This window comes from Orbicella franksi, chromosome 13 (genome assembly GCF_964199315.1).
Source record: "Orbicella franksi chromosome 13, jaOrbFran1.1, whole genome shotgun sequence".
Lineage (NCBI taxonomy): Eukaryota > Metazoa > Cnidaria > Anthozoa > Scleractinia > Merulinidae > Orbicella > Orbicella franksi.
In genome coordinates this window covers 20,745,480-20,770,569 of record NC_138157.1, presented here as the reverse complement: position 1 = coordinate 20,770,569, position 25,090 = coordinate 20,745,480, and the positions used below count along the sequence as shown (strand labels likewise).

Here is a 25,090-nt window from a genome sequence, read left to right as displayed (position 1 = left end):
TTTTTTTTGTTTGTTTGTGTTTTTTTTTTAAATAGATGGGGAATTAAAACAGTTTGCAAAAGTTCAAACTAAAGAATCCGCGGCTTTTGCCTCCCTAACTTAATTTGTTAGCAGAGCAAAGGTCAGACGGTCAGTCTTTTAGTCTTCGTTCCTCGTGTATTATTGTATCAACCACCCCACGTTCGGTCATGACCAATCTCGCACCTCGAGTCTTCGTTCCTTACGACTGCGCATACTGGCTTGGCGAAACCCGACCGCTGGTCAAGGGGAACGAAGATGCTGGGTATGAGGGTGGGTCATGATCAGCACCACTGTCTAGAAACGCATGCGTGAATATTTTTTTGAATGCGCATGCGTTCAATTGAATAACGGTTTCTGAACATGCGTAGAGATTGAAACCACTGTGACTAATGCTGGCTCACCTTCAAATTTCTCCCAGAGGTCTTTATTTCTTGGTGCTAACTAAAAGGATCACGGTCTCTGAGAATGACATTGTCTGTGAACTTAAAGAATCTCGTTGCCAGTGGCCGCGTTTTCCTTTTGGTCGTTGGGTTACCGTTCACCAGACACTCGCTTGCTTTGGTAACGCCATTAGAGGTTTTGAGAGGTAGGCTGTTGATTTCAAGATTTACAGCTTGCGAGCAGGTTATCGAGTGTGCCTTTTCATCTGCCTTTCTCACACACCCTTCTGTCCAAGCGAGTCTTTCGTTCAATTTCTGTTATCATACCATTCTGTTTGCGAAGACGTTTATGCCCGGACTGTCTAAAATACCTCGGTATATGGTCCAGCTGCCCTGGCCACAACAATTAAACTGTCCCACATTTCCATTTGTGGGAGGCGCGGTGGCCTCATGGTTAGTGCGCTCGTCTCCGGATCGAGCGGTCTGGGTTCGAGCCCTGGCTGGGGACATTGTGTTGTGTTCTTGGGCAAGACACTACTCTCACAGTGCCTCTCTCCACCCAGGTGTGTAAATGGGTACCGGCGAACTTAAAGCTGGGAGTAACCCTGCGATGGACTAGCATCCCATCCAGGGGGGAGTAGAAATACTCCTAGTCGCTTCATGCTACAGAAACTGGGATAAGCTCCGGCCTGATGGGCCACTTGGCCCGTATGCAGACTTTACCTACCTTACATTTCCACAGCATCCAGCCATTTGTATAAAGCCACCTTCATCCATTATCCTGTTCTGTCCTTTTTTTTTTTTTCTTTTTTTTTTGGATAATCATTTCTCAACTTACAACACTTATTACATCACTTATTCTAAGCCTATTTTTACAATAACATAAAACAAATCTTTCTGTACAGTCATACTTATGTCCTTTTACCTTTTTATGTGTTTATATTTTACTTTTGCTGGCACGAGTTCAGGGGGAACGAACAAGCCGCACGCCCTGAGGAAATACCATGGCCAGAATCCTCGGACCATTTATCCTGAAAGTTTTGATATTTCATCTCCTTTTGCTGTACATTTGGCTACTTTTTAAATTTCTTTCTTATTCGCTGTGCTTAATATGTTTATGTTTGTAAATATAAAAGTTAAACGGCTAGCCATGCAGTCAAGCCATTTAATTTGTACTGGGGCAGAGAACTGAAAGTTAGTGTGCCGTCGCGCGCGAAAGAGCGCCCTAGAGAGCGGCGTATAACACCGTGTTTGCGTAAGAAATCCCGTGCGAATGATAAAGAATAAATATCTTATAGATCTTTCTGCACCACCAAGGCCTGATTGTAATCAGGCCTGATTGAGGCCTGATTACATGGCGAATTTCAGCCCGGCTAGAGGGGACTGAAATTTTGTTGCGATTACATAACGAATTTCAGCCCGGGCTGAAATATTAGCCTTGGCGCCAAATATGAAATTGTGTGCGAAAAGTCTCCAGAGAATCAAAATGGCGCCGAGAACACGAATCGTGAAAATAGGCGCATTGCTTCTCTCGTAGTTTGACCTTTTGTTGGCGCTCAATTTTCAACTTTTTGGGATAGTAACACCCTACAATGATGATGGAGCTGAAACGAAACCTGTCTCTCAGCCAGAAAGATGTACTTTTATAGAAAGAAAATATGTCCTCAAGCTTGCCGAGTTCATTGCTTCCCTGCCGGCCTCGTGCTGTTTAATCTTGTCTCGATGTTCCTTATATTCCATCTAAGTTTTGAAATTAGAGAGACTCTCTATTTTATCGCCTTTATTCCACTAAGATCGCTTCTACTTCGTAGCGGCAACCATCTTATTTCCTGCTTTTCAACCCGGGCTGAAATTCCGTTTCGATTACATGGGATTTTTTCAGACTTTTCAATCCGTTTGCCCGGGCTGAAAATCCTAGCCCGGCTTCTGAAACAAATTCTCATGAAATCAAATTGGCGATTACATGAAGAAGGATTCAGCCCGGGCTGAAAATCCTAGTCCAGTTTTTCAAACCGGACTAGGATTTTCAGCTATTCGCGACCGCTTGCGGTAAAAGCATGAACGAAAAAACAAACTACCGTAATGGTAATAGATGTCCAACAGTGACAGTTGAATAAGACGTCCTGATAGATGCGAATGCAGCCATAACACTACTGGAAAAAAGACCTGAAAAAATTTTCAAGCTTTGAACGGGCTTTGAACGGGATTCGAACCCACGACCTTTGCGTTGCCGTAATGATTCGATTTAGCGCCCGGCGCGCTTGTTCGTCAAATAGCGTTTATTCGGGACAAGGCGCTTTTTTTCTTTTTTGAGAAACAACCGAATGCTCTAAACAAATCTTTATACGGTATTTATTAAAAAAAGGAACGATAACAGAAACTGTAACAAATTTACGGTAAATGTACAGTTAAAGTTTGAAGGAATTATGCACACGCATGGACATTAAAGTTGAGGAACTCAGACGAAGATCACTGTTTTTGTAATGCGGCATTACGTATGTGAGTAATTAAGGAATATGAACCTCCGTTGATACGTACTCTGACGGCGCTGTAATATTTAAATATTCGAATATTGGCGCTTATTAGAATGGAGGCGCTTATTGGAATGGGTCGCTTATTAGAATAGAAGCGATTATCAATAAAAATACGTTCGAAGGGGGCGCTTATTCGTAAGGGGGCGCTTATTGGAAGGAAGGCGCTAAATCGAATCATTACGGTAATGCTACAAGCTGAATTCCAAGTATGTTTTCACTGACGGCTTAACTTGCTCCTGAAATGAAGTGAAGCCGCCAAGAGAAAATCTCTCTTGCTTATTAAACAAAAAACATAAACCAGTCCACGCGACTTAAATGCAATGCACAACAACACTGTTTCCCTTGACAATTGCTGTCTAGCCCCCAGTTGGTCTATGTTTTTCCAAGTAGACAACTGTTGGGAATAAACTGTCATCACCGACAATTTCCCGATTGGATCCGATTTAAGCCGAGTGCAATTTCGCCGTAGCGGATAGAAACATCCCTTGGGCGGCTCAAGAATAGGTTCATTGTCTTAAAAAACCATAACAATAGTTAAAGCTTGATATGGGGTATGAGCCGAAAACAATCTTGCGGAAAGCCGAGCGTGTTCTAGTTCTCGTTCCCTTGCGAGTTACCGCGTTTGCCTCGCTCGATATGCCCTTGTTCTCTACACAACCAGAGAGCTTGTTTCTCTACCACATAAGGAACTCTCAATTTAATTTTTCCCACGAATTCTGTAAATACTTAGAACGAAGTTTAATTTAATTTTAATTTCATTTTCTGTCTGTCTGTCTGAACTGTTTAGTAACCTGGTAATGAAGTTGACGCGTCTTCGTCCTCAGTCAAACACAGTATAAATGTGTCGCACTCTGTTTTCCATATAAAAATGCAAATGTAGAGTGGAAGTGATGTTTTGTCCATTGTAAGAATAAACGCGACTATTCCACTCTTTAGTCGTTTGATCCTTCAGAAAGAAACCCTAAAGGGCCTACTGGAAATGAAGTTTGCTGGCGAAACTGTACGAACGAGCTGTCTCTCAACACAAAGGTTCATTTCCTCAGCTGCATGTTACTTATCGTCAGTGAATACTTCTAGACACGAAGAGATTTTGCAAAAGGTGTTTTCCTGCACAATCTAGTGCTGAACACAATAGCACTATCTGCGCATGCGCTCCTTGAGGAGGAAGAGTTTCTCATTTGACCTCTGCTAGCTGTATTAGTACATTAGAGGGCGTCCTCCATATCTTTTCCTGAGATGTGATGAAGTGCCTCTGTAATTTCGGAACGTTGAAACACTCTCTTCCTCTTCATCGCGTAACTTGTTGATGTCCAAAGGATAATCTCCACTGAAAAAAAAAACAATGAAAGTTAGAATTACGCAAGTGGGCGAAGACTGCTGATGAAAATCATTTGACTTTAGCTACGATCAGAAAAATGAGCTTTTCGAAAACCCTCTACCTAAAACTTTTCCTTTATTTTGTTTTCAAAAAATGGCAAATCATAACCATAATTCGAACAACAGTCGCGGCATATTTCGCCCTTTTCAGCGACAGCCGAGGCAATCATCGCCGCAATTGAAACTTGAGCAACGTTCCGAGAAATGTCTTGACCATTTCGAGAATTTTTTAACCATGACAATTTCTGGTGAAAAGATTACTACTTATGTCATACAAGAACAACGAAGAAAGAGTAGCAGGTACTTGGTCGAAAACACACATCGGACATTGCTCTGAATCACAGGAGTGATTAGCGCTTCTGTCTGGAAACTGGGGAAATATGTAGGAAAAATACTGCGACTGCTTCTTAAGGTTATGTCGGGCTAATCCTTCAGTCTTTAATTGGACTATAGAAAATAACAACATACACTTACTAATAGTAATCCCAGATAGCATAGTAATAGACAATGAGACCCATGAAGAAAAATGGCGACACTATAGCATAAAGGACGATTTTCCAGGCAGCAATCTGAAAGAGAGAATTCGGGTACTTATAGGACAAAACGTCATACAGTCATATGCAATAATGCGTGTACAGGAATTTCTACAAAGACCTACAACAACAAGCCGTGCGTCTCCTCAGGGTAGTGCTGTGTTGTAATAATGGCTGTACAAAAGCAAAAGTAAAAATATGCCAAGGAAATATACCAGTTTTCAATTGAGTATCGTCAACCAAAACCAAATGAAGTATTGTAAATCACTCTTGTGAGCCAATCAAAACTGCAAGCGAATACATGTAGCTGACGAGGAGCGCGGGAAAACGTGTGCAAGCGAATTACGATTTGGTTTCGGTTTACTTCTGAAGCAGCGTCCATACTATGCCGTAGAAATCTGAAAACGCAGCTTTATTTCTACAGTTAGGCCTACCGTCCACCCTAATCCGTCACGAAACCGGGGCTTTTCGAAAACGCTCTTCAAACCGGAGGAAATTGACAACGCCGGTTTTTCGTTTTCGCGTGGACGGAAAACATTTTGAAAATGGAGCTTTTTTATAACGATGACCTCATGATAATCACGTGATTTCCCTGGCCGACTTTTTTCAAACACAAATCCAAAATGGCCGATAATTGTAAGTTGCGCTTTTAAATTCCAACGACGTAGTGTGGACGGAAAACATTTGATTCAAATTCCTCCGGCGTGGTGTGCACGGGGCGTTATAAATGCATTGCACAACGTTAACGATGTTGACTTCGATGTCTCAAATCTGGCCAATCATGGTGATCATAATAACACTATGGACCAATCAGAGCGTGAAACAAAAAAACATGAGACCTGCGCTAAAGGGGGAAAACGAGCCAGCTGACCGATTGAGGAAAAACAAAAATTTACCGCGTTTGTTCTGCTTCGAGAAAACCGTTGGTGTGAGCTTTTAACAACCAGAAAATATATATTTTTTTGCTCTCTTGCTAAGCTCCACTCACATCATTGTTAGGACGTTTCCAGTAGTCTTTACAGTTCAGCAGTGAACATGTGTTACTTCCGATAGCCTCTAAAAGAAAAAGAAACCAAAAACACAACCAGTCGTCCTCAATCAAGTTTACGCAATCAAATTTTTCTAATGTTTCTTCTGCCGAATAGGTAATGACAGTGGACAACTTAAAATAATCCTAGGAAATTCTCCCTCACCTAAAAACAAAATTCACCAAAGACAATTCATATAAAGTATTTGCTCTAAAAAGCTAAAATTAGAGACATTTTGAAAAAATATATCTTTACTTGCAACTGCTGAGGAGACCAGGATTACAGTACACTGTATGTTTAAGCGTCATTTTTGGCTGGGAAAACTAGCTTGCTCACCAAAAATTTCAAATTCCTCCTCGACTGATAGGTTGCCTTGAGGGAGACAACTACGCATCAAAGCCTGGGAGTTAAAAGAAATAAAGATCCTTATCAGTTGTATTGACACTCAAACGTGGCTGTATACTACAGTTGGAAATTCTCGTCTTTGATTTTACCCCCTAACATTGTGATAAACCCTTAAGGTGGCTTACTATAGTTTTACGATTGCACGCGCGCATAAGACGAAAAACGTCAGTGTTTTTCGATTTTTACGACGTCAACATGAGCACAAAAAGAAAAACTAACAGTGAATTTTCACGCGTTTCCTTCGGTGAATTTTTTTTTTAATTTGGCTCAGTTGTAACCACATACAATTCCTATAAAATACCCTATTTTTGTTAAAATCTGTCAGAGCTAATCTAACATATTTAGAAGAATGACAAATTACTGAATATTGGAAAAACCGTCTGAACAACCTTGACTTTTTACCAATCCAAAATGTCAGGCAGTATCAAAATGAAGAATATATCTGCCTGTCATTAGATGAGATGTTGCCATGGTAATGGCCTTAATCCAAACTTTGACAACCAAAAAATAAGCCTCATTTTAACAGTACTCATACTGGTAAATCTCTATGGGGAAAACTTTAAGAGAAATTCACAAAGTTTCCTTTTCTAACTCGCACTCTATAGGGAGCCGGTCTTGGTGAATACTCTAGTGAGCCACCTTAAACTCACCTCTGAGAACTGGAAAACAGAAGAAGTTCTCCTTCCATTAGAAGCAAAGTTGAATACAGTGCCCTAGTTTATTCTCCTGTGTCATGATACAGAAGAGACTAGACTAGACTCTATTGTTTTCTGACACTGATTGTGGGAGGTGCAAGGCAAGTAAAATGTACTTCTCCATTGACTGAGAGCATGGAAAAGGCTAATAACCACCTCAGTGGCGGATCTACATGTACAAGAAGGGGGGGGGGGGGGTACCTAGGGAACCTGGGTTTCCCCTTCTTGGCCAAAACAAAGGCATGGCCTAAAGAGCTGAAAACGTTTGGAGCTCCCAGCTTAATTTAAGGTCTGAAGGGCCAGAAACACCTTTAGGGTCCCCACCCTAAAAAGAGGTCTGGATTCACCACTGATGTCCATATCCCGAAGGACTGTTGCTCTCCCCAAGTCTCAATAAAAAGACTGCTCGGTAGTAAACACAGTGTAATCTTATGTTTTTGATGGGAATGATTACACTTCAATTGAGAGAAGCATAACTACCTCACATCTCTTTTTGCGCACCACTAGTCTGTCTTCCTTGCAAAGTTTCTTCTCCCAAAAAAAGTCTTTTCTCTGGCTATCATCAAGTACATCACATCTAAAGATGTCACAGAAATCAGCAAGACACACTGTAGAGCCCTAGGTGAAAGAAAAGAGATAGCTTAATCAGCCTATAAAATATATAATAACAAAAACAAGATATAAATTTTGTAAAGTTTTAAGTAATCAATTAAATACCGGTACTTAAATTAGTCAAACAAGCTCAAATAGACCTTTTGATCTAAAATTTAATTGGTCAAATGTATCCAGCATTACCATTGAATTAAAATTACAGTTGAATGGGTTGGTCAAATACTAAATGACATCGCATGGGAAATTTTAAAATTGAATCTTGTGTTTGGTGTTAAGATCATTAATACATGTATGATGTACTGTAGCTGAGAAATTAAATAAATTGTCCCTTTTGCTTGAATATTAGTGCTACTGTACAAATTGAAGGGGCACCCCCATAAACAATCAAAAGAAGCCCAGTTGCAGATCTTGGCAATCAAGGGTGTTTGAGGATCTTGATCTTAAGATTTTCATGAAGATCCTCAATGATCTTTGAAGAACCTTGAATAATTTTCACCATGGAATTGCCTGACCACCTCTTTTAAGTACAAAGCAGTGGAAGGCATTGAGCAAACACCAAATTGAATAAAAAATAACAGTTCTTACCTTTACCAGCTTATCACTATGTTTGTTCTCAAAGTGTTTATCAAGGTAATGCTCTGAGTAGAATGCTTTGCCACAGAAGTTGCACACCCATTTTGCAGCATACTCCTGTGTTTTATTTCCCTCTTGAATCCAGTACAAATCCCTGGATGCATGTAGGGGGCATTTATCATGAGGCTCTTGATTCTTGGCTTGGAAAACACTGTAGAAATGCTGGAAAATGATAATGGCTTTCACTTAACATATACTATTAGCAATTTATCCATCTGTTTCAGCAATAATATTCTTAATGTAGGACTGTATTCTTCATCTGCCAGAAAAAAACTAACAGGATATAAAACATCTTGCTAACAGTGGTAATTAGCAAACTGCTCCTAATATCTGAATCCATGGTTACTGTCAACTTCGAACTCAGAATTGTTAACCTGTATAAACTTTTAATCCTTTAAAATGTACAACTCTGTCTGTATGTTAATTGACCATGAAGACATAAAGCATTGATTTTATTTTTCATTAAAAATATTCAATCCCAGAATAGCTTCTTTGCTTCAAAAATTGGGTCCTCTTTGCTATATACTACAGAAACCCAGGCTGGAGCCAGTTACATATTCATAATATTACAATTTTGACGGAACGCTTACCTCAGCTAATTGGTTTCTCACAATCCTAGAGAGGGGACGTGAACAGTGGGCATTTGCTTCTTGTATACAATGCAGCAACTGAAAGAATATCACCAGTGGACATTTACATATCGAGAGTTTGTCTGATTATTTCTTTATCTATTAACCATTTGCTTGATTGACATGTTGTAAATTTTGATTGACAGAATGTTGACTTGGCTAATTGGGAAGATTGAACCAACTTCAAATACAACTCTGGTACACACCGAAGTCCAAAGTCTCGTGTCCTTGAAACAAACACAACATGTATTATACATACTTTACGCCTGTATGCAATCTTCAAATAAATAATAACTCATTGTAGATTAATTTCATCGATTTCTTCCTGGTTTCCTTCCAACTTTTCCAACTGTCACTTCAATATTAATTTTCTCATAATAAAGTGGCCCTTGATAATAGATTTTTGGCGATCAAGTCCTTCTAAAGGTTGCAATATGTCATATACCCTTACCAGGACACACATCAGAGAGATCCGTGATCTTGACAATATATTTTGGCCGAAAATCATTGATTTTTAGAGCTAAATGCAAAGACGTTTTCCAGTACGAATTCCGCCAATCATTCCGCCATTTTTCAAAACAAACGCCCGCACTACAGTCAGTGGTGGAGAAATGAAAACATGCTCCTGAGTAACTCGTGCCACTCTTCCTCGGTCGTAGACAAGATGGCGAGCTGCGAGCACTGGTTGTAAGACCTCACAAGAGGGTTTTCTCTAAATTTAACGGCTGAAGTGACGAAATTAAGCATTATTAAAAGCTCCTGGGATGGCCCGTTCTAAAAGGTAAGCTCCAATGGTATTTCAAATTGTTTAACTCCTTTGAAAGTGAAAAAAGAGCGTTTGTAAACAACGTGCACGTGCTAGATATATAGGCGCGTGGGACATGCACATGCGTGAAGGTTTCTATAATACTTAATCAGAGTCCTAGAACAGTTAAACTACACTGGAAATTAAAACAAGAGTACTAATGTCAAATGAAATAGTAACATGCTGTGCTAACTTTTTAAATATGAGATGTGCATGTAGATGTAGAATTCTCAGGTGTTGTAGTGTAAGCTTACGTGACATCCGGCATCCAGTTTGACCAGCCTTTTTGGTCCTCTCGCAGTGGGGGCCAATACCGTGAAACTCTTTATAGAGTATTGACTTAAAAGATTTTCCTGTGAAACGTGGAGGTGTTATAGTATGTTCAAAAACATTTCCTTTGCAGTTGAAGTACGAAGTGGTAATGCCATTATAATGTCAAAAATGATGCCACTGTGTGTTTATGAACAGTGACCATCTTGAATCCGGCATCTTGGGCTTCATGATTTTTGCAAGATGTCAATATCACCAAAACTGGCTAAAAAATAGTCATAGTTGATAAAGAGAGCTAGAGTTATCTTTAGAAAGATCAAAATTTACAGTTTCATTCTCATGTCTGTTATGTTTTTATTGGTCAAGGGCACGGAAACCAGCAAAGAAGAAAATTGATAACAAAGAGGAAGTTTATGATGAACCAGATCCTGTGAGTGAAGAGCAAACTTTCCTTTGGCCTATTGATGTTTTGTGTTTCTTGTTAATAGTTGTCATAAATAAAATGTAAAACAGGTCAACCAAGGAATGCATTTTCATGTTACAGTGTTACTCAGTTCATTGATTCAGCACATGCAATGGTACTGTATGTGTATACAATGTGCAACAAATATTATACATGTATAGTTTTACATGTGGCTCAGTGTTTCCCTTTGCATTAGAACGTAAAATAAAATTAAAGACTTCAGACAGTTAATAATAACAGATATATCACCATCCACAGGGAGAAGATGACTTTTTCCATGATGATGTTGATAAGTTTCATGCTGAAAGAGAAAAGGCAAGTCATAAGGCAGCAATGCCAGATGGGTATAAAGTCTGGGTCGGTGCTGAAGTGGTTTGCGCCATGATTGGAGCTTAAATACTAAATACATGAAGGTTTCTGTGGTGCAAGGTGACTACAATCAGAGAAGTTACATGTACTGCACTGTATAAGCTACCCCAGCATCTTGCCTGGTTGGCCTTTAGATCACAATACTTTTCGTAGAATGACCCTAATCAGTAATCCAACTCAGACATCTCGATGTTCAGTCCTTCTTCAATCCATTAGGTCACTGCATATCCACTCACTCAGTGAATTTGTTACAAACTAACTATTGGAGCCATAGGAGCCACTGTTTATTAAATATGACTTAACTTCGTCCAGATTTTTCCAATGGGATTCAGTTTACTTTGGAGTTCGTTAGTTATACAATGTACAATTATGCACACACTGTAACTATTAGTTTTTCTTTGTATTGCAAAGTCCCAATAACTAGTCAACATGAATATTTCTGTTGCATACAGTAGCATGAAAAAGTAAGGCGTTTTTGTCACCACTTTGAATAAGTATACTGTACTTTGGGAGACATTTGTGTGGTTTCTGTTTCTTTTAGATTCTTCTAGACAGTACAGCCTACAACAAGAATGGACGAGAGGAGTCCAGTGATGATGATCAACAGGTACTGCGTTGAAAGTTTTGGAATGATAATAATAATGTTAATTATTGGACTCATCAAGGATAATTTTATACCTGTGGGTTCAGGTGTTCGTTACTTTATTTTAATTAATAATGGATGAGCTCTAAAATGGGGATCCATTATTGAATGGGTGGGAACCATGTTTGACACAATATAAATAATACCTTTGCAGTCATTTAAAACGTTTTTTTAAAGCAAATACATGTAATGACTAGAATGTATTTGAGGCCATTGCCATTGGGTACTGTACATATATCTATGATGATGTCAAGGAGGAGGAGAAGAAGAAGGGAGAACTAAAGAGGAGGGGGGGGGGGGGCAGGTGGAGGAAGGGAGGGGAGAGGAGTGGTGGTGAGGATTTCTTTCGTTGTCGACAGTCTTTGAAAATCCAAGGGACTGTTGTAGACTTTTTACCTACTTTTAGTAAATTGACAAAATAATAATTATATTTTGTTACTTACTACATGCACATTTGTTAAATGTATAAAATACATGTATATTATTCAGAGTGAAATATTACTGACTGTGTTTGAACAGGGATTGTTATCATGGCTCTCTTTTAGGATGAGGAAGTAATGGCACTCAATATTGATGAGTCTGATGAAGAAAGTGAAGATGGTGAGGGTGATGAGGAGGAGGAGGAGGAAGATGATGACCTCAGTATCAATGAAGATTGCCATGATGAAATTGATGAGGTATTTGAAGTTTTAATTAGTTCTTCCTGCATTTTTAGCTCTGAGAATTTAGAATTAATCCAGCTAGTAACTGTTAAAAAAACCTCTTTTTTGCTACTGCCTATCTACTTTTGATGGCAAAAGAAGAAAAAGCTTATGTGTAGACCATATGTACAGTGACCAATGGCAATATCACATATTGGTAGTAACTGTTTCAAGTTAAAAGCTGAGGGGTTATTAGAGTTCATTCATAAGATGCAGTGTACATGTGGTGATGACCAGACAGTAAGCAGTATTTAATTTTTTGTGATACATGTACCTGTACATGTACCTCATTCTCTGACAGGAAGATGAAGAAGAAGAAAGTGAAAATGAAGAGGCTGGAGAGAAAGGTAAGTTAGATGTATGTGGACTTCAATGATTAAGAATTCAAGTTCTCAAAGATCATTTAAAAAAGCAAAACGATTTATTAAAACTGTTAGTCATTTTTACGATCACCACTGTATGATACAATGTACAAGCAAGTGGTACATGAGGTAAATTTGGTCAAAATTTGTGCTTGAAATGGGATCACAACACCCTCTTTGCTACCCCGTCAAAAGGTCTAAAGATTGGAATGTTTGTCGGTAACTGCTTCTTTTGTAGGCACTACTTGTCAGAATTCTTCACAGGGACCCTAACTATATGTAGATGTACTGTTTGTGAAGAATTCCATGTACTCAGGTTAGTTAGGGACCACATGTAATGTGATTTATTTATTTGTTTTTTTTTTTTGTAGGCATTCCAAGCCAGAAGTCCTGGGGTAGAAAGAAAGCTGCATTCTATGATGCTGATATTGTGGAAGAGTATGCAGGTAGGTCCATCCACCTTTTTTTCCTAATCGGTCAAATTCTTTGTCTGTCTCAGCTGTTCTACAATGCAAAAGCCTGATGTTCAGGTCAGATTGATTTGAAATAATTTGAATGAAACGCAGGCTTTCAAACTTGGAGACTCTTACTCTAGATGTGTATTGTGACAATGCTGCAGTTTTAGTCTCTGATTTAAGTCAGCAATGTGAGATCGTTGATATTTAAGTATTGTTGTTGTTGTTGTTGTTGTTGTTTTTGAAGGCTCTGATGAAGATATGGATAAGCTGGCAGAGGAGGAAGAAGAAGAAGCTCTGGCTCTACAGAAGCACATGGCTGCCTCTTTAGAAGAACAAGATTTTGATGCAGCTGATTTTGAGGTTTGTTTGACAGTTTTTTATCACTTTACCTGAATCAGGGGGTTTGTATGAGAACATACAGACTTCAGCTTTTATCTGCCTTGATAATATAGGTGACTGGTTAGGACTTATTGTCATTGATACCACAGGACTATAATTTTAATTCATGGACAATGTTTTTGATTGTAATAATAATGAAAAAATTAGATTATTAGCTCAAGATTTTTTATTGCCTGGTAGTTGACAAGGGTGCAGACCGAGTCAGCTATCATGCATAGAAATCAAGAGTGAATAATCTAATTGTTTTCGTATAAATCTACTCATTGCTCAAAAGTTTATTTAAATCCTCTTCACAGAAACTTCAGTAAAGTAAAGGAGTGGCCGCCAGCTTGTTAACAAGCACTCACAGCTCCACTACTCACTATCTACAACAGAATAGATAGTGAGTAGCGTAGCCAATCAGAGAACGCCATTCGTGATAGAACATTAGGAGATTTATACTAATGATATACATATTCAATTTGTGTAAAATTGTACTTTCAGCTTCCAGAAAGTGCTCACAGGAAAGACAAAGACAATGAACTGGACAAGGTACTATAAATGAAAGTATTTCCAACTTCTAAAATCACGATTTATTGAACAGGATCATACTGCACAACATAACTAAAAATATTCACAGTAAGAAACATTGTTCACTTATTATTATTTTCAGGAGAAGATTGTTCAGGACCTTTCAAAGCTGTCGAAAGCAGAGAAGATTCAGGTATTGGGCAATTTAGTTATCTTGTTGCTTGATAAATAAATCTACCAAAAAGTATGAGCCTAACTTCTTGTTCACTCTCAAACTTCACAACATGTACATGTTGTGAAGTTTGAGAGTGATCTCAGTTCTCTCTTCCATAAGTAAAATATTTGAGAGATGTATTTTTAATCAGCTGATATCTTATCTTACGAATAATAATATGATTTCCTCAAAACAATATGGATTTAGACCAGGTTTCACAACCTCTGATTGTCTAATTGACCTTATTGAAGAAATAGCTTCCTCTCTTGATAAAGGACTCTATGTGGTCTCTTTATTTTTAGATTTAAGCAAAGCACTCGATACAGTAAACCATCAAATATTACTATATAAGCTTAAGTATTGTGGATTACAGCAAAGTGAATATAACTGGTTTCAATCTTACTTAAGTAACAGGAAACAGCAGGTACATGCAAATGGTGTTGCTTCTGACACACGTTTTATCTCCACTGGAGTGCCTCAAGGATCGATACTAGGACCTTTGCTATTTATTATTTTCATTAATGACCTTCCAAAGTCTTCCACCTTTTTTTCCACGAGATTATACGCAGATGATTAACAGCTTCCGGATATGATCTTGACAGTCTATTGTGTGAAATCAACAATCATTTACCTGCTGTCTACGAATGGTTGTGCAGTAATAAATTGACCCTAAATTTGACAAAAACTAAGTTTCTTATTTTTATGCCCCGTCAAAACGAAAGTTACAATCTTTATCCACCACTAACTGTAGCAAACGTTCATTTAGAGAAGTCCTTTTGTGTAAAATATCTTGGTGTGTATATTGATTGTCACCTTACTTGGCATGACCATATTGACTACATATGTGGCAAAATTAGCAAAAATATAAATATAATGGTTAAGTTGAAACATTATGACTTGTATCAAAAGCAACACTTATTAGTGTGTATTATTCTCTTATTTATCCTTACCTTACCTATGCTTGTACACTTTGGGGAAATAATTATAACGCTCCATTGTCTCAAATCGTAAAATTACAAAACAAAGCAGTTTGTGTTATAAATGATGTTCCTTTAATGGAATCAATAACTCCACACTACTCATCCTTAGGCTTTCTGAAATTTCCTGATATTGTTAAACTGAACACGTGTACGCTTTTTTATGATTATTTCCACCATGATAAGTTTCCTAATTTACCTGTTTCATTAGTATCTGAACTACATAATTACAGTACCCATAGTGCATCATCCAACCAAGTTGCAATACCTTCATTTCAAACTAATCTTAGGAGATTTTGCCCCAGCATTATTGGAAGTTTCTTTTGGAATAATATTCCGCAATCCATTAGAGACAAACCATCTAAAAAAATGTTTAGAAAAACACTTTTACACTGGTACCTTGCTCAATACTAATGAAAACATTATCTCTTTATAACTTTCTGAGCTATTTTGTCATTTTTCCTCTTCTTTTTCTTTTTCTTTTTCTTAATAATCTCAAGTTATACATAACTTTAAGGGACACGAAATTAGTTTATCTAGATGTGCCCCTCTCCTCTCCTTCCAATATACAATGTAATTCAATTTAAGTGATGTAATTTCTGTTTTTTGCGTTTTTTTTCTTTCTTACAAATCACTATCAGTTACTATCTACTTTCTTTACATTATATTTACATATCTATGTATTAGCTAGAAATTGGAGGAATAAAAAAAAAACAAAAAAAAACATGTACATGCCCAAATTCAATACTTACATTGTACACACAAGGAGCTGTTAATTAAAGCCACTTTTTTGTTACAAGTTTCCAACAAAGATTTTCAATTTTGTTCCATTTGATCGCAGAAAAAAATGTGGTTACTTATTTACAAAATTATGTATTATTTACAGATGTTAACTGTGAGAATTTCTTGATAGATTTTGATCAAGGATTCCCCAGAACTTTTGAAGCTCATGGATGAATTCAAGTTTAAGGTAGAAAGTTGTTTGTGTACTTTCTACCCTGTAGTTGCTTACATGTACATGTAGCTGGCAAAACAATCATTCATCACCTCTTCCTTTGTGCCTCTTTCTTTGTAGGTGTATTGAATATGATCTAATGACAGTCACCTTAATAGAAACTTTTTGTTTTGTTTCGTTTTGTTTTTTCTTTTCTGATTTCTTTTTTAACATTATGGTCAAATTGTTGGCCGTTTACTAAAAATGCATGCACAACATAGAAAAAAACGTCTAGTTCTAATAAGTACAAACTAATGAAAATGGAATTGGTTCTGCACCACAAGAGTGACAAATTGTGACTATGTATTGGTGCATATGTACATACATACATACACTATTTTTTCTCGAATTTAAGAGTGGCTATTATACAAGCTAATTTTTTCGAGAGAAAAATAACAAAAGAAGTCAAGATAATATACTGTAACATACACACTACAATTCTGTACAATATTTACAATTAACGGCCAAAATGAAATAAATATGTATACTTAATATTTTAAAATACTATATTAAGCAGAAATTTAACTTACAAAATGTCCCAAATTTACATTAAGTTAAGGCTAGGTAATACTTTTATAAAGTCATTAAGGTTCAACATTTGAACATTGTCCAGCAGTGAGTTCCATTGTTTAACAACATGATAAGAAAAAGAACGAAGGCCACGAGTAGTAGTATTTTTGGGTTCAGGGAGTGTCAGAATGTAGTTACTGCATAAATTATAGGAGGTAGTATGGAAAAGAAACATATTCCTTGTGTAGATAGGATACTTAGTTAGAAATAAACTTTTGTGTAGTAAATTAACATTTTTATTGTGTATACGTCTGTTATATAGAGAAACAAAGTTGAATTTGTCCGATAAGGTATTATATGTAGAATCAAAATCATCTAGAATGAACCTAAGACTCCTCATCACTCCATGTGTTGCACTGTAGTTTCAATGTTAAACTTTTTAAATTTTTTTTAATTTATGTTTTTATTTTAATTAATTGCTACTTACACTGCTTACAATACAATAATAATGTAGCTACTTACACTACTTACAAAAAACTTATTACTTACGTCACTTACGATACTAACACTTACTCTATACAATACGCATACTCACGCTACTAACAATACTAATGTTAAACTTGACTTTGACTGATTGTTTAAATTGACATCTTTTCCAATGGAACTAACTGGAATCCTTTCTTACCACCACAGCTTAAGGAAGTTATAGAAAAGCTCCACCCCCTTGTAAAAATGGCAAGAGCTGGACAAGTTCCCAAAGAGGTATTGGAGGCCTTCTGTGATATAAGCTTAGACCAAAGCATTTGCCTGGAAATGTCTCTTTTTAGGTTACATGATAAATGAATCTGTTTGCTTATTTTAGGGAGCAGACTACCTTGAACTGAAGCACCAGCTCTACCTCAAGTAAGACTTTGAAATAGTCATCAAGAACTCTTAATATTTGGCTGTGATTTTAGGTTAATTGTTGTGGCTGCTTATCATGTGCAGAGTTATGACCATAGCGCAACAAGAACAAACTGCTGTACATCCCCCTTGGGTGGGAGTCGAACTCTTAGCCCTGCTAGACATCTGGTTCAGGGCTCGGTTGCTTTTTAGTCTCATTAACCACTGAGCTACAGAAGACTCGGGGCCAACTTCTTCCTATCGATTTAAGAGAATTGTTCTTTCATAGGAAGTCAAAAATGTGGTTTTACAGGGCTGTCATTGAGTTTAGAGTCACCTGTTTCCTCAGTCTTCACAACCATAATATTATTATTGATAACAAACGTTTTACTTTTTGGGTGTCGTGAATTGTATCAACAAAAAGCAAGTTCATCTCTAACATCAAGGGCCTGTCAAGCAATTCAGCTGTAACAGGCTTAATGGAGATTACAGCCCTTAGGGAACAAAACTAAATGTCTCCTGTGGGAGTTGTCTGTTAGCGGTAACAGCAGATGCTTAGCTGTGTATTTTGACTTTATAGTTATTGTGTCAACATTGGGTTTTACCTATTGCTGAAAGCAAGACACACCTCCGTAAGAGATCACCCTGTAATTGAACGACTGGTGCAGTACAAAAAGGTGAGAAAAACAAAGAATCAGATTCAGATTCATCAACGGCTATATTACAATCAAGCAGATTAGATTTTCTCTCTGTTACGCCGCAAAATGTAATAATCGCCACAAAATGTAATATTAACGCAAAATGTAATAAGAATCGCCGCAAAAAGTAATAACATTGGCGCAAAATGTAATAAAAAAGTCAACGCAAATTGTAATAACTTTTCTAACGCATATTGTAATAAGGCAAAATGTAATAATTTTCGAACGACATGTACGATATCTCGAAACCAGTATTATGACCCGGCCAACGTTATCCTGACGTAGGTAATACTGTGACATGTAGGTGAATTGAATATTTGGTTCAATTTGATGTACAGGTTTTGTTTCGAAAAAAAAAGTGCAATAGCTTTCAGTTTGAAAGCTCTGTGGATCGGAATCAGGAGGAATATCAGGTTGTAACACCGTCATCCTTTCACAATCTTCAACTCCAGAGATAGTCTTTTGAATAGGCACTGCGTTGTTGTTGAAGGGTGTAGTGATTGAAATATATGGGTACAGTCAACTCAAAACTTAAAAAAAAAATTATAAACTTTAAATTGAACGAAACTTCCATTATTACGGACTCTTGATCGCTTTTACATACTTAACCGACACATGTTCCGGTGTCAGGACCGGAACATGTGTTGGTTAAATCTGTAAAAGCGATCGAAAGTCCGTAATAACGGAAGTTTCTTTCAATCAAAAGTCTATAATTTTTGCTGGGGATTCAGCAGCTGTCCATATCAACGGGGTGTCCGAAATATCGAGGTGTCTACAAGGCGAGAAATGACTGTACCCATATATTCCAATCACCACACCCTTCAATAACAACGCGGCGCTTATTCGAAACACATAATCTCTTGAGTTGAAGATTGTGAAAGTATGGAGGGGTTACAGGCGATGTACCACCTGATTCCGCCTGTACACCAAGTTGAACCAAATAATAGGATTCACCTACGTTAGGATAACGTTGGCCGAGTCATAATACTGGTTTCGAGATATCGTACATGTCGTACGAGAGTTATTACATTTTGCCTTATTACAATATGCGTTAGAAAAGTTATTACATTTTGCGTTGAAAAGTCATTACATTTTGCGTTGACCTTTTTATTACATTTTGCGTTAATATTACATTTTGCGGCAATTCTTATTACATTTTGTGGTGATTATTACATTTTGTGGCGTAACACTCTCTTGTTCCAGTAGCTCTGACAGATTATCAGGCTTAAAATAATTTATTGGATTTACTTCATTTGGTTGTATTTATTTATTGGTTGGATTCTTTTTACAACAAAATGGAGCTACATTATTGCTTCGGTGATTTCGATATCTGCTTAATTTTTTGTCAACGTTTGTGGTTTTTTTTCTTTTTTTTTTTTTTTTTGAAATCTAACAGTCGTTTGTTGTTATATGTTTGAAGCTCATAACAGAACTTGAACCGCTGGATGAGAAATTGAAGCCAGAGATAGAGGTGCTTCTTTCGCGAGGGCAAATCACCAGTGAACAAAATGGTAAGATATACATGTTTATGCATTATTATACATTCGATGTACATAACACATTTGTGCTTTACAGTGTATTTTCGTTCTAATTACGTTCGATGTGGTGCATTTTGGTTTGGTTTGTTAGTTTGTGTATTTTATCTGTTCACTGCTCCGGTACAATTATTCAATCAACCAATCGACTGACCTTCCGTCCGTCCGTCCGTCCCTCCGTCCGTCTATTTTCAACCGTTCGTCCGTGCGTTCGGTCGTCCGTCCATCGTGCTTCCTTCCGCTCGTCACTCCGTTCGTTCCTGCGTTCGTTCTTTCGTGGTTTCTTCGTGTGTTCATTCGTTCTTTCGTTTCTTCCTCCGTTCGTTCGGTTCTTTGGTTTTCAGTAGTTTGCCGATATTTATGTTTTATTTCTTTTCTTTAGCTTTACAAGAAAAGTCAAACCCTAGTGGTCACCATAATAAGGTACACTATACTTTATCGAATTAATGTAGCTTGCAGTCCTTACGTTTACATGCCTTCCGACTTGGAGTTGTTTTGTCAGTGTCGTCACACTGTAGCTACCTGTATAATGTTGAGCGTTCATCATTTTCACATGTTAAAGTTCGTGATAAATAATACACTCTGTACGCAACAAACAGAAACTCGCAAGGGGTTGATTCAACAACTTATGGGTCTCTGTTAGACCTGATAGTAATTTAAGTGTGTGCGATCACCTTGAATAGATACAGTTTTACTGTTAGTAAGCGCTGACCACGGTAGGAACTTACTCAAACCTTCTTTTAGAAAAGATCCAAAAAGCTTTCCCAACGTACTGGAAAACTATCCTCTCTTCTTGGTGACGATGAGAGTGACGCGGAAGATAGTGAAGACAAGACTAGCGACGGCGGAACAAGGAAGACAGAAAAGGTAAAAACACCGATAGCTCGCGTCACGGAGGCTTCTCTTATCATACAGGCTAAAACGTCAATAATGCCAGGCGTTGTACAGTGAATGAATAACATCTCTAAGTCGTTCTTTTAAGGATCCAAAGGAAGACGCTGCCTGCAGTAGTTTTTATTAAGCTGACAGATCTAAGCTCTTGGTATCTAATCTCAAAAAGCATTAAGATAACTCAGTGTAAATGCAATTCTGCGATAGACAGTCTGTGTATCTGTGTAGTAATGATCGGGCATACAGGTACAAGAATAATTTCTTTACTGACGCGATAGACTGTTCACCGCCTCTCTATTTTTCAACGGTCACGAAAGAAAGAGCGAGCGAAGAAAGCACAAAGCACGCGGGGTTGGGGCGGGGAGGCGTTCAGTTCCCTTGCGATTCTATTCGAGCATTTAACGATCAAATAAAAATACGAGAAAATAGAGGGCTGTGAACAGTCTGCTGACGCAATGAATAATAACCATTCTCTTCTTCTTCAAAGGAAGGAAAGGTAAAGAAATCGAAGACAGATAAGAAAAGGAAGAGGAAGGTACAGGTAGAAGGTAAAGCAGACGCGATGGACCCGTTGGAATACTACGAAGCAGTCAAACTTCAGAAGAAAAAGAAAAAAGAGGCCAAGGAAGCGACATTTAGGTGAGTGTATTTGCTCTTTAAAGGAACAGTAATGACCGTTGTATTGTAACCAAACGACAAAGCTTCTAATAGACATGTCTTACACCCTTGATTTGACAAATCAAACTCCGAGAAGTTAGGAGTGGAACTGACATGGCAAGTGATAGTTTTTCCGCCCGGTGAATGTTGTCGTGACAACTCCTTCGCGTACATTTCTGAACTTTTGATTGGTCAAGTAAAACAGAAACCATCCAAACAAAGTGTGCTTTTACATTGGTGTACTTCGCCGCAGCTGATTTCCGTTTCGTAAACGGTCGATGCCATCATTGGTAACCAAGCCTTTCAGAATGGACGATGCCATATCTGCTTTAGTATAGGCCTGGACAAGGTAGAAACTGGTTCTAATTTGTTGATTGAGTAAAACGCACTCGTCGAATGGCACTGGTTCGCTTGCGGTTAGCTTTTATTTGATGGTTGGGGCAACTCTATCATTAATATTTAAGAAAGTCACGTTTTATGATTAAATTTTGCGGAGATTTGGCGGATCAAACTGGTAGTGTAGTGGTAGAAGACGGATGTTAGGAAACAGAGGTTTCAGGTTCGATATTGGGTGGCTACTTACAAATTTTCTTTTCTCTTTAATTTCGTAGAGAAAAATTCGTTGATAGTTAAAATTTTTTACGTGTCGCGAAATTGGCATCGACCGTTTACGAAATGGATAACTGCTTCGCCGTAACATTGTCACTTTACACTATGATAGGTTTTGGTTAAATTTTGGCCTCGGCTTACAAATGTAAAGTAGCAAAGTTAAATCATATGTGTTTACTCAGAGTTGAAGTTTTAATGAAAATTAAATGACGCTAACTGCAACGAGAGGTTTCGTTTTTTCACGACGCGAATATAAAACAAATAACATAGCGCTCACAATTTGACACAAGTGCGCGCATGGCTTTTACGTTGCAGTTGCACGCTAACCACCTACCCTCGACAACCAGTCATGGTGTCATTTCAATTCTCTGGCGTGGGTGATCTGCATTTGCTAAGAACTGCATTTACGCTTTCCTTGTATGATGTTATTTCATTGCAAGTTGTTTTTTCTTTAACATTGAAGATGCACTTTCGTTTCAGTTTCGCGGAACAGAGGGTTGCGGACGAAGAAGAAACTGGAGACGGAAAAAGAGGGATAACATACGAGGTAAAGAAACCCAGGACTTCAACCAGTTATTTTAATTTCATTCTTTTTTTTTCCTTTTCATGCATGTTTAAACTCCTTCGAATACGTTACATTTTATCGCAGATTTCTCAGAACAAGGGTCTTACGGCCAAGAAGAAGAAAGAACTTCGCAACCCTCGTGTAAAACACAGAAGGAAATTTTACAAGGCTCAGATAAAGCGTAAAAGTCAGGTATAGTTGTTATGAAGTTCAATAATTTTTATAGAATTGAGTATTTTTGGTTCGTGATCATTAATTGTTTATCGTTTTGTAGCCACCACGTTAGTCTTGTGATTCTAGGGCCCGACTGCCCCCACTGTGAGTCTTATGACTTCAAGTTGTTTATCTTAGTTTATCAAGGGTACTTATAAGCTCCGAAAAATACCCCATCGATAGTCATATTTGGGTTTGTCTACTAGCCTTGGTCTGGGTCTCGCACAAAGATCCTGTTTACGTTTCTTGTTCTCTAAACTTTAGCTTCTATTGGTTGTTTCAAAAAAACTTGGTGCATGGTTCGCTTCTGAAAGTCGCGTGAAAGTGTTTGGGATAGTTTTCTAAAATGAGTTTTAATCCTTGAGGGTTTGTCGTCCCGTTTGCCCACACATAGTTATAACAATAATAATTTACTACTTACATAGCTACCGATATGTTATTTAAATTTTAAGTGCATGTGCATTTGTTAGTCAAGTGGTAGAAGTAGTAGAATTTAGACGAATATTGTGCAAGAGAAATAAAAGACCCAGAGACCAGATTCTGGGTACCTCCTCGTGTTAACAGAAGCAAACCAATATAGTATCAAAACTTCGCCTTTAGGTTTAGCTTGTGAAACTCGGTTTCCGACACCCTTTGTAAGAAAACTTTGAGCTCTGTAATTAGTTTATAACCTAAGGAAGGAACAAATCCTGAAATTAACGGTATTTGCAAGTCTTTATCTACTCTGGAGAAAGGCTATTAATGAGCATATTTGTTGTTGTTGTTGTTGTTGTTTTTGCCGTTTTATCGTTGTTGTCGTTGATGGTGTTGTTTCTTCCCTTGTTTTCGTTGCTGCTGTTTTTATAGACTAGCTTCATAAGTTTCTCATCATTCAACTTGTTACCCTGACAGGTCCTGCCAGTTGTAAACGAGCAAAACCGGTATGGTGGCGAGATGACAGGAATACGGTCGAATCTGACCAGGAGTATCAAAATCAAATAATGGAACACGTCATTCAATTAATACAATGCTGCCTCTCCACGGCGTCTTTATATCCTAGAAACTTTCACATTCACTATGTATCCACATTTGTGTTGACCTGGTGAAAATTTATTCTTACTTTATTTTAAATGGCGTTGTTTCACGCTCTATACAGCTATTCAACCAACGAAAGTTCAATATTTATGCTGTCACGATTTCTGCGCGTGACATGTGTTTCTCCAGGCAGAACAGTGCTGGATGTTGGTGAACTACCCGATTTTTGCAACAACTTTGCTTAGTCGTCATGGCTACGTCCACGCGAACTCCGCCTTTGATTGCTTGGTTTATAAATTAATTCTAATTTAAAAACCAGTCGTGTAAACGGTATTCAACGTTTCATGGTAACTTTTGATCAAATCTGCGCAAGTATAAACTATTTTCAAACATTAAAGTCATGTACGTCTTGTATTAACTTAATGTTTAGGGTTCGTAAACACATTCAAACATTACTCATCCAAGATATACCCATATGACTAGGCTTGAAAAAATATCAATATAATGAAATTTAAATACCTTGGTATTCTCCTCCCCCATTTCCCTCTATTAAAAGAAAAACACCTTTGTGATAAATGCAAAGACAAAATTAAAGTACATGCACTTTTCCATAATTCTGAAAATTCTCTAGCTGATTAAGACACGAACTTTGTTCGGAATTTGCCTGAGGCACTTAGCGACCATCAAACTAGAAGAAGAAAACACAGAAAGCATTGTAGATTCTCCTAGGGCGAAGAACGTTTTGTGCTCGAAGGGAGTTATGCGCTTTCTACCATCTTCGCCCGACCCTTGAAGGCAACTGCACCACGTTGGGTCTCGCAGGGGCCAAAATCGGAGGAGGCGTAATTAAGTCTCTGCGTTTGATCTAGTGTATTCCAGACGAATCAGTTGCTACTTTAACACCTCCGAACAAGCCTGTATAAACCATATGATTATACCGCAATATTTTGGTGCCATGGAAACTGTTGAGGTTGACGGCTATAAACTAGATGCGGGCATTGCCTTTGTCTTTTATAAGTTTTCGTATCTCCTCTTTTACGTAATAGTTATCGCAAAACCAAGATCAGGCTTTACAGTGACACATGAGCCCCGTTCTGCCAGCACCATACTTGTCTTCTCCAGTAACCGTACTGCTGTATATTTACATAATAATATTCAGGACCAAGCAGTGATCAGTAGTGCGAACTCTACCTTACATTTCCGCAAGCTGTAAAATAGCTGTACTTTTATCTCTTTTAAAGACACGGATTCGAAGAAGGGAGCAAACGTTGTATGCCAGAATTTAAAGAAATTGTAGAGGAATGCAGGCGAAAGTTACTAGAAAACTACAAATAAAAAACACAAAGTAGACAAAGCGAAAAGAACAATGGAGAGAAGCATTGGGATTGAAATCTCCCGTGATAATCAGGTGAATTTACGGGACCGTCCCCATTTCTTCATGTGCCCCTCTCTCCGTACATACTTCTCTCAAAAAACGAACAACTTCAGCAAAAAATATATATAT

General features: G+C 37.9%; 4 protein-coding genes across 4 annotated transcripts in view; 2 read left to right on the top strand and 2 right to left on the bottom strand.

Moving 5' to 3' along the window:
- The window catches only part of LOC145465995 (thiamine-triphosphatase-like), a 295,791-nt gene that overhangs the window by 37,882 nt on the left and 232,819 nt on the right, over positions 1–25,090 (top strand). The window lies entirely within an intron of this gene.
- Positions 48–25,090, bottom strand: part of LOC145465986 (uncharacterized) — a 109,028-nt gene continuing 83,985 nt past the window's right edge. The window contains exon 6 of the transcript XR_014041755.1: positions 48–897. The gene's annotated coding sequence lies outside the window, so the exon portion shown is untranslated. The remainder of the gene's footprint in view (positions 898–25,090) is intronic.
- On the bottom strand, positions 2,741–9,417 carry LOC145465992 (uncharacterized). The gene is made up of 8 exons (XM_081449779.1): positions 9,299–9,417; positions 8,809–8,886; positions 8,171–8,380; positions 7,454–7,591; positions 6,210–6,273; positions 5,834–5,901; positions 4,787–4,881; positions 2,741–4,262 (listed from the first exon to the last, which is right to left on the bottom strand). Exons 1-8 carry the CDS (start codon positions 9,353–9,355, stop codon positions 4,133–4,135), a joined length of 840 nt encoding a protein of 279 aa, XP_081305905.1. The 5' UTR covers positions 9,356–9,417; the 3' UTR covers positions 2,741–4,132.
- Positions 9,508–24,103, top strand: LOC145465974 (something about silencing protein 10-like). Its single transcript, XM_081449749.1, has 21 exons — positions 9,508–9,628; positions 10,289–10,352; positions 10,644–10,700; positions 11,296–11,361; positions 11,943–12,074; positions 12,400–12,445; positions 12,832–12,906; positions 13,163–13,278; positions 13,801–13,848; positions 13,970–14,020; positions 15,932–15,988; positions 17,216–17,284; positions 17,385–17,425; positions 17,985–18,081; positions 19,523–19,613; positions 20,020–20,060; positions 20,382–20,504; positions 21,016–21,167; positions 22,275–22,341; positions 22,444–22,551; positions 23,464–24,103. The coding sequence occupies exons 1-21, from the start codon at positions 9,612–9,614 to the stop codon at positions 23,551–23,553; spliced, it is 1,608 nt and encodes a 535-aa protein (XP_081305875.1). The 5' UTR covers positions 9,508–9,611; the 3' UTR covers positions 23,554–24,103.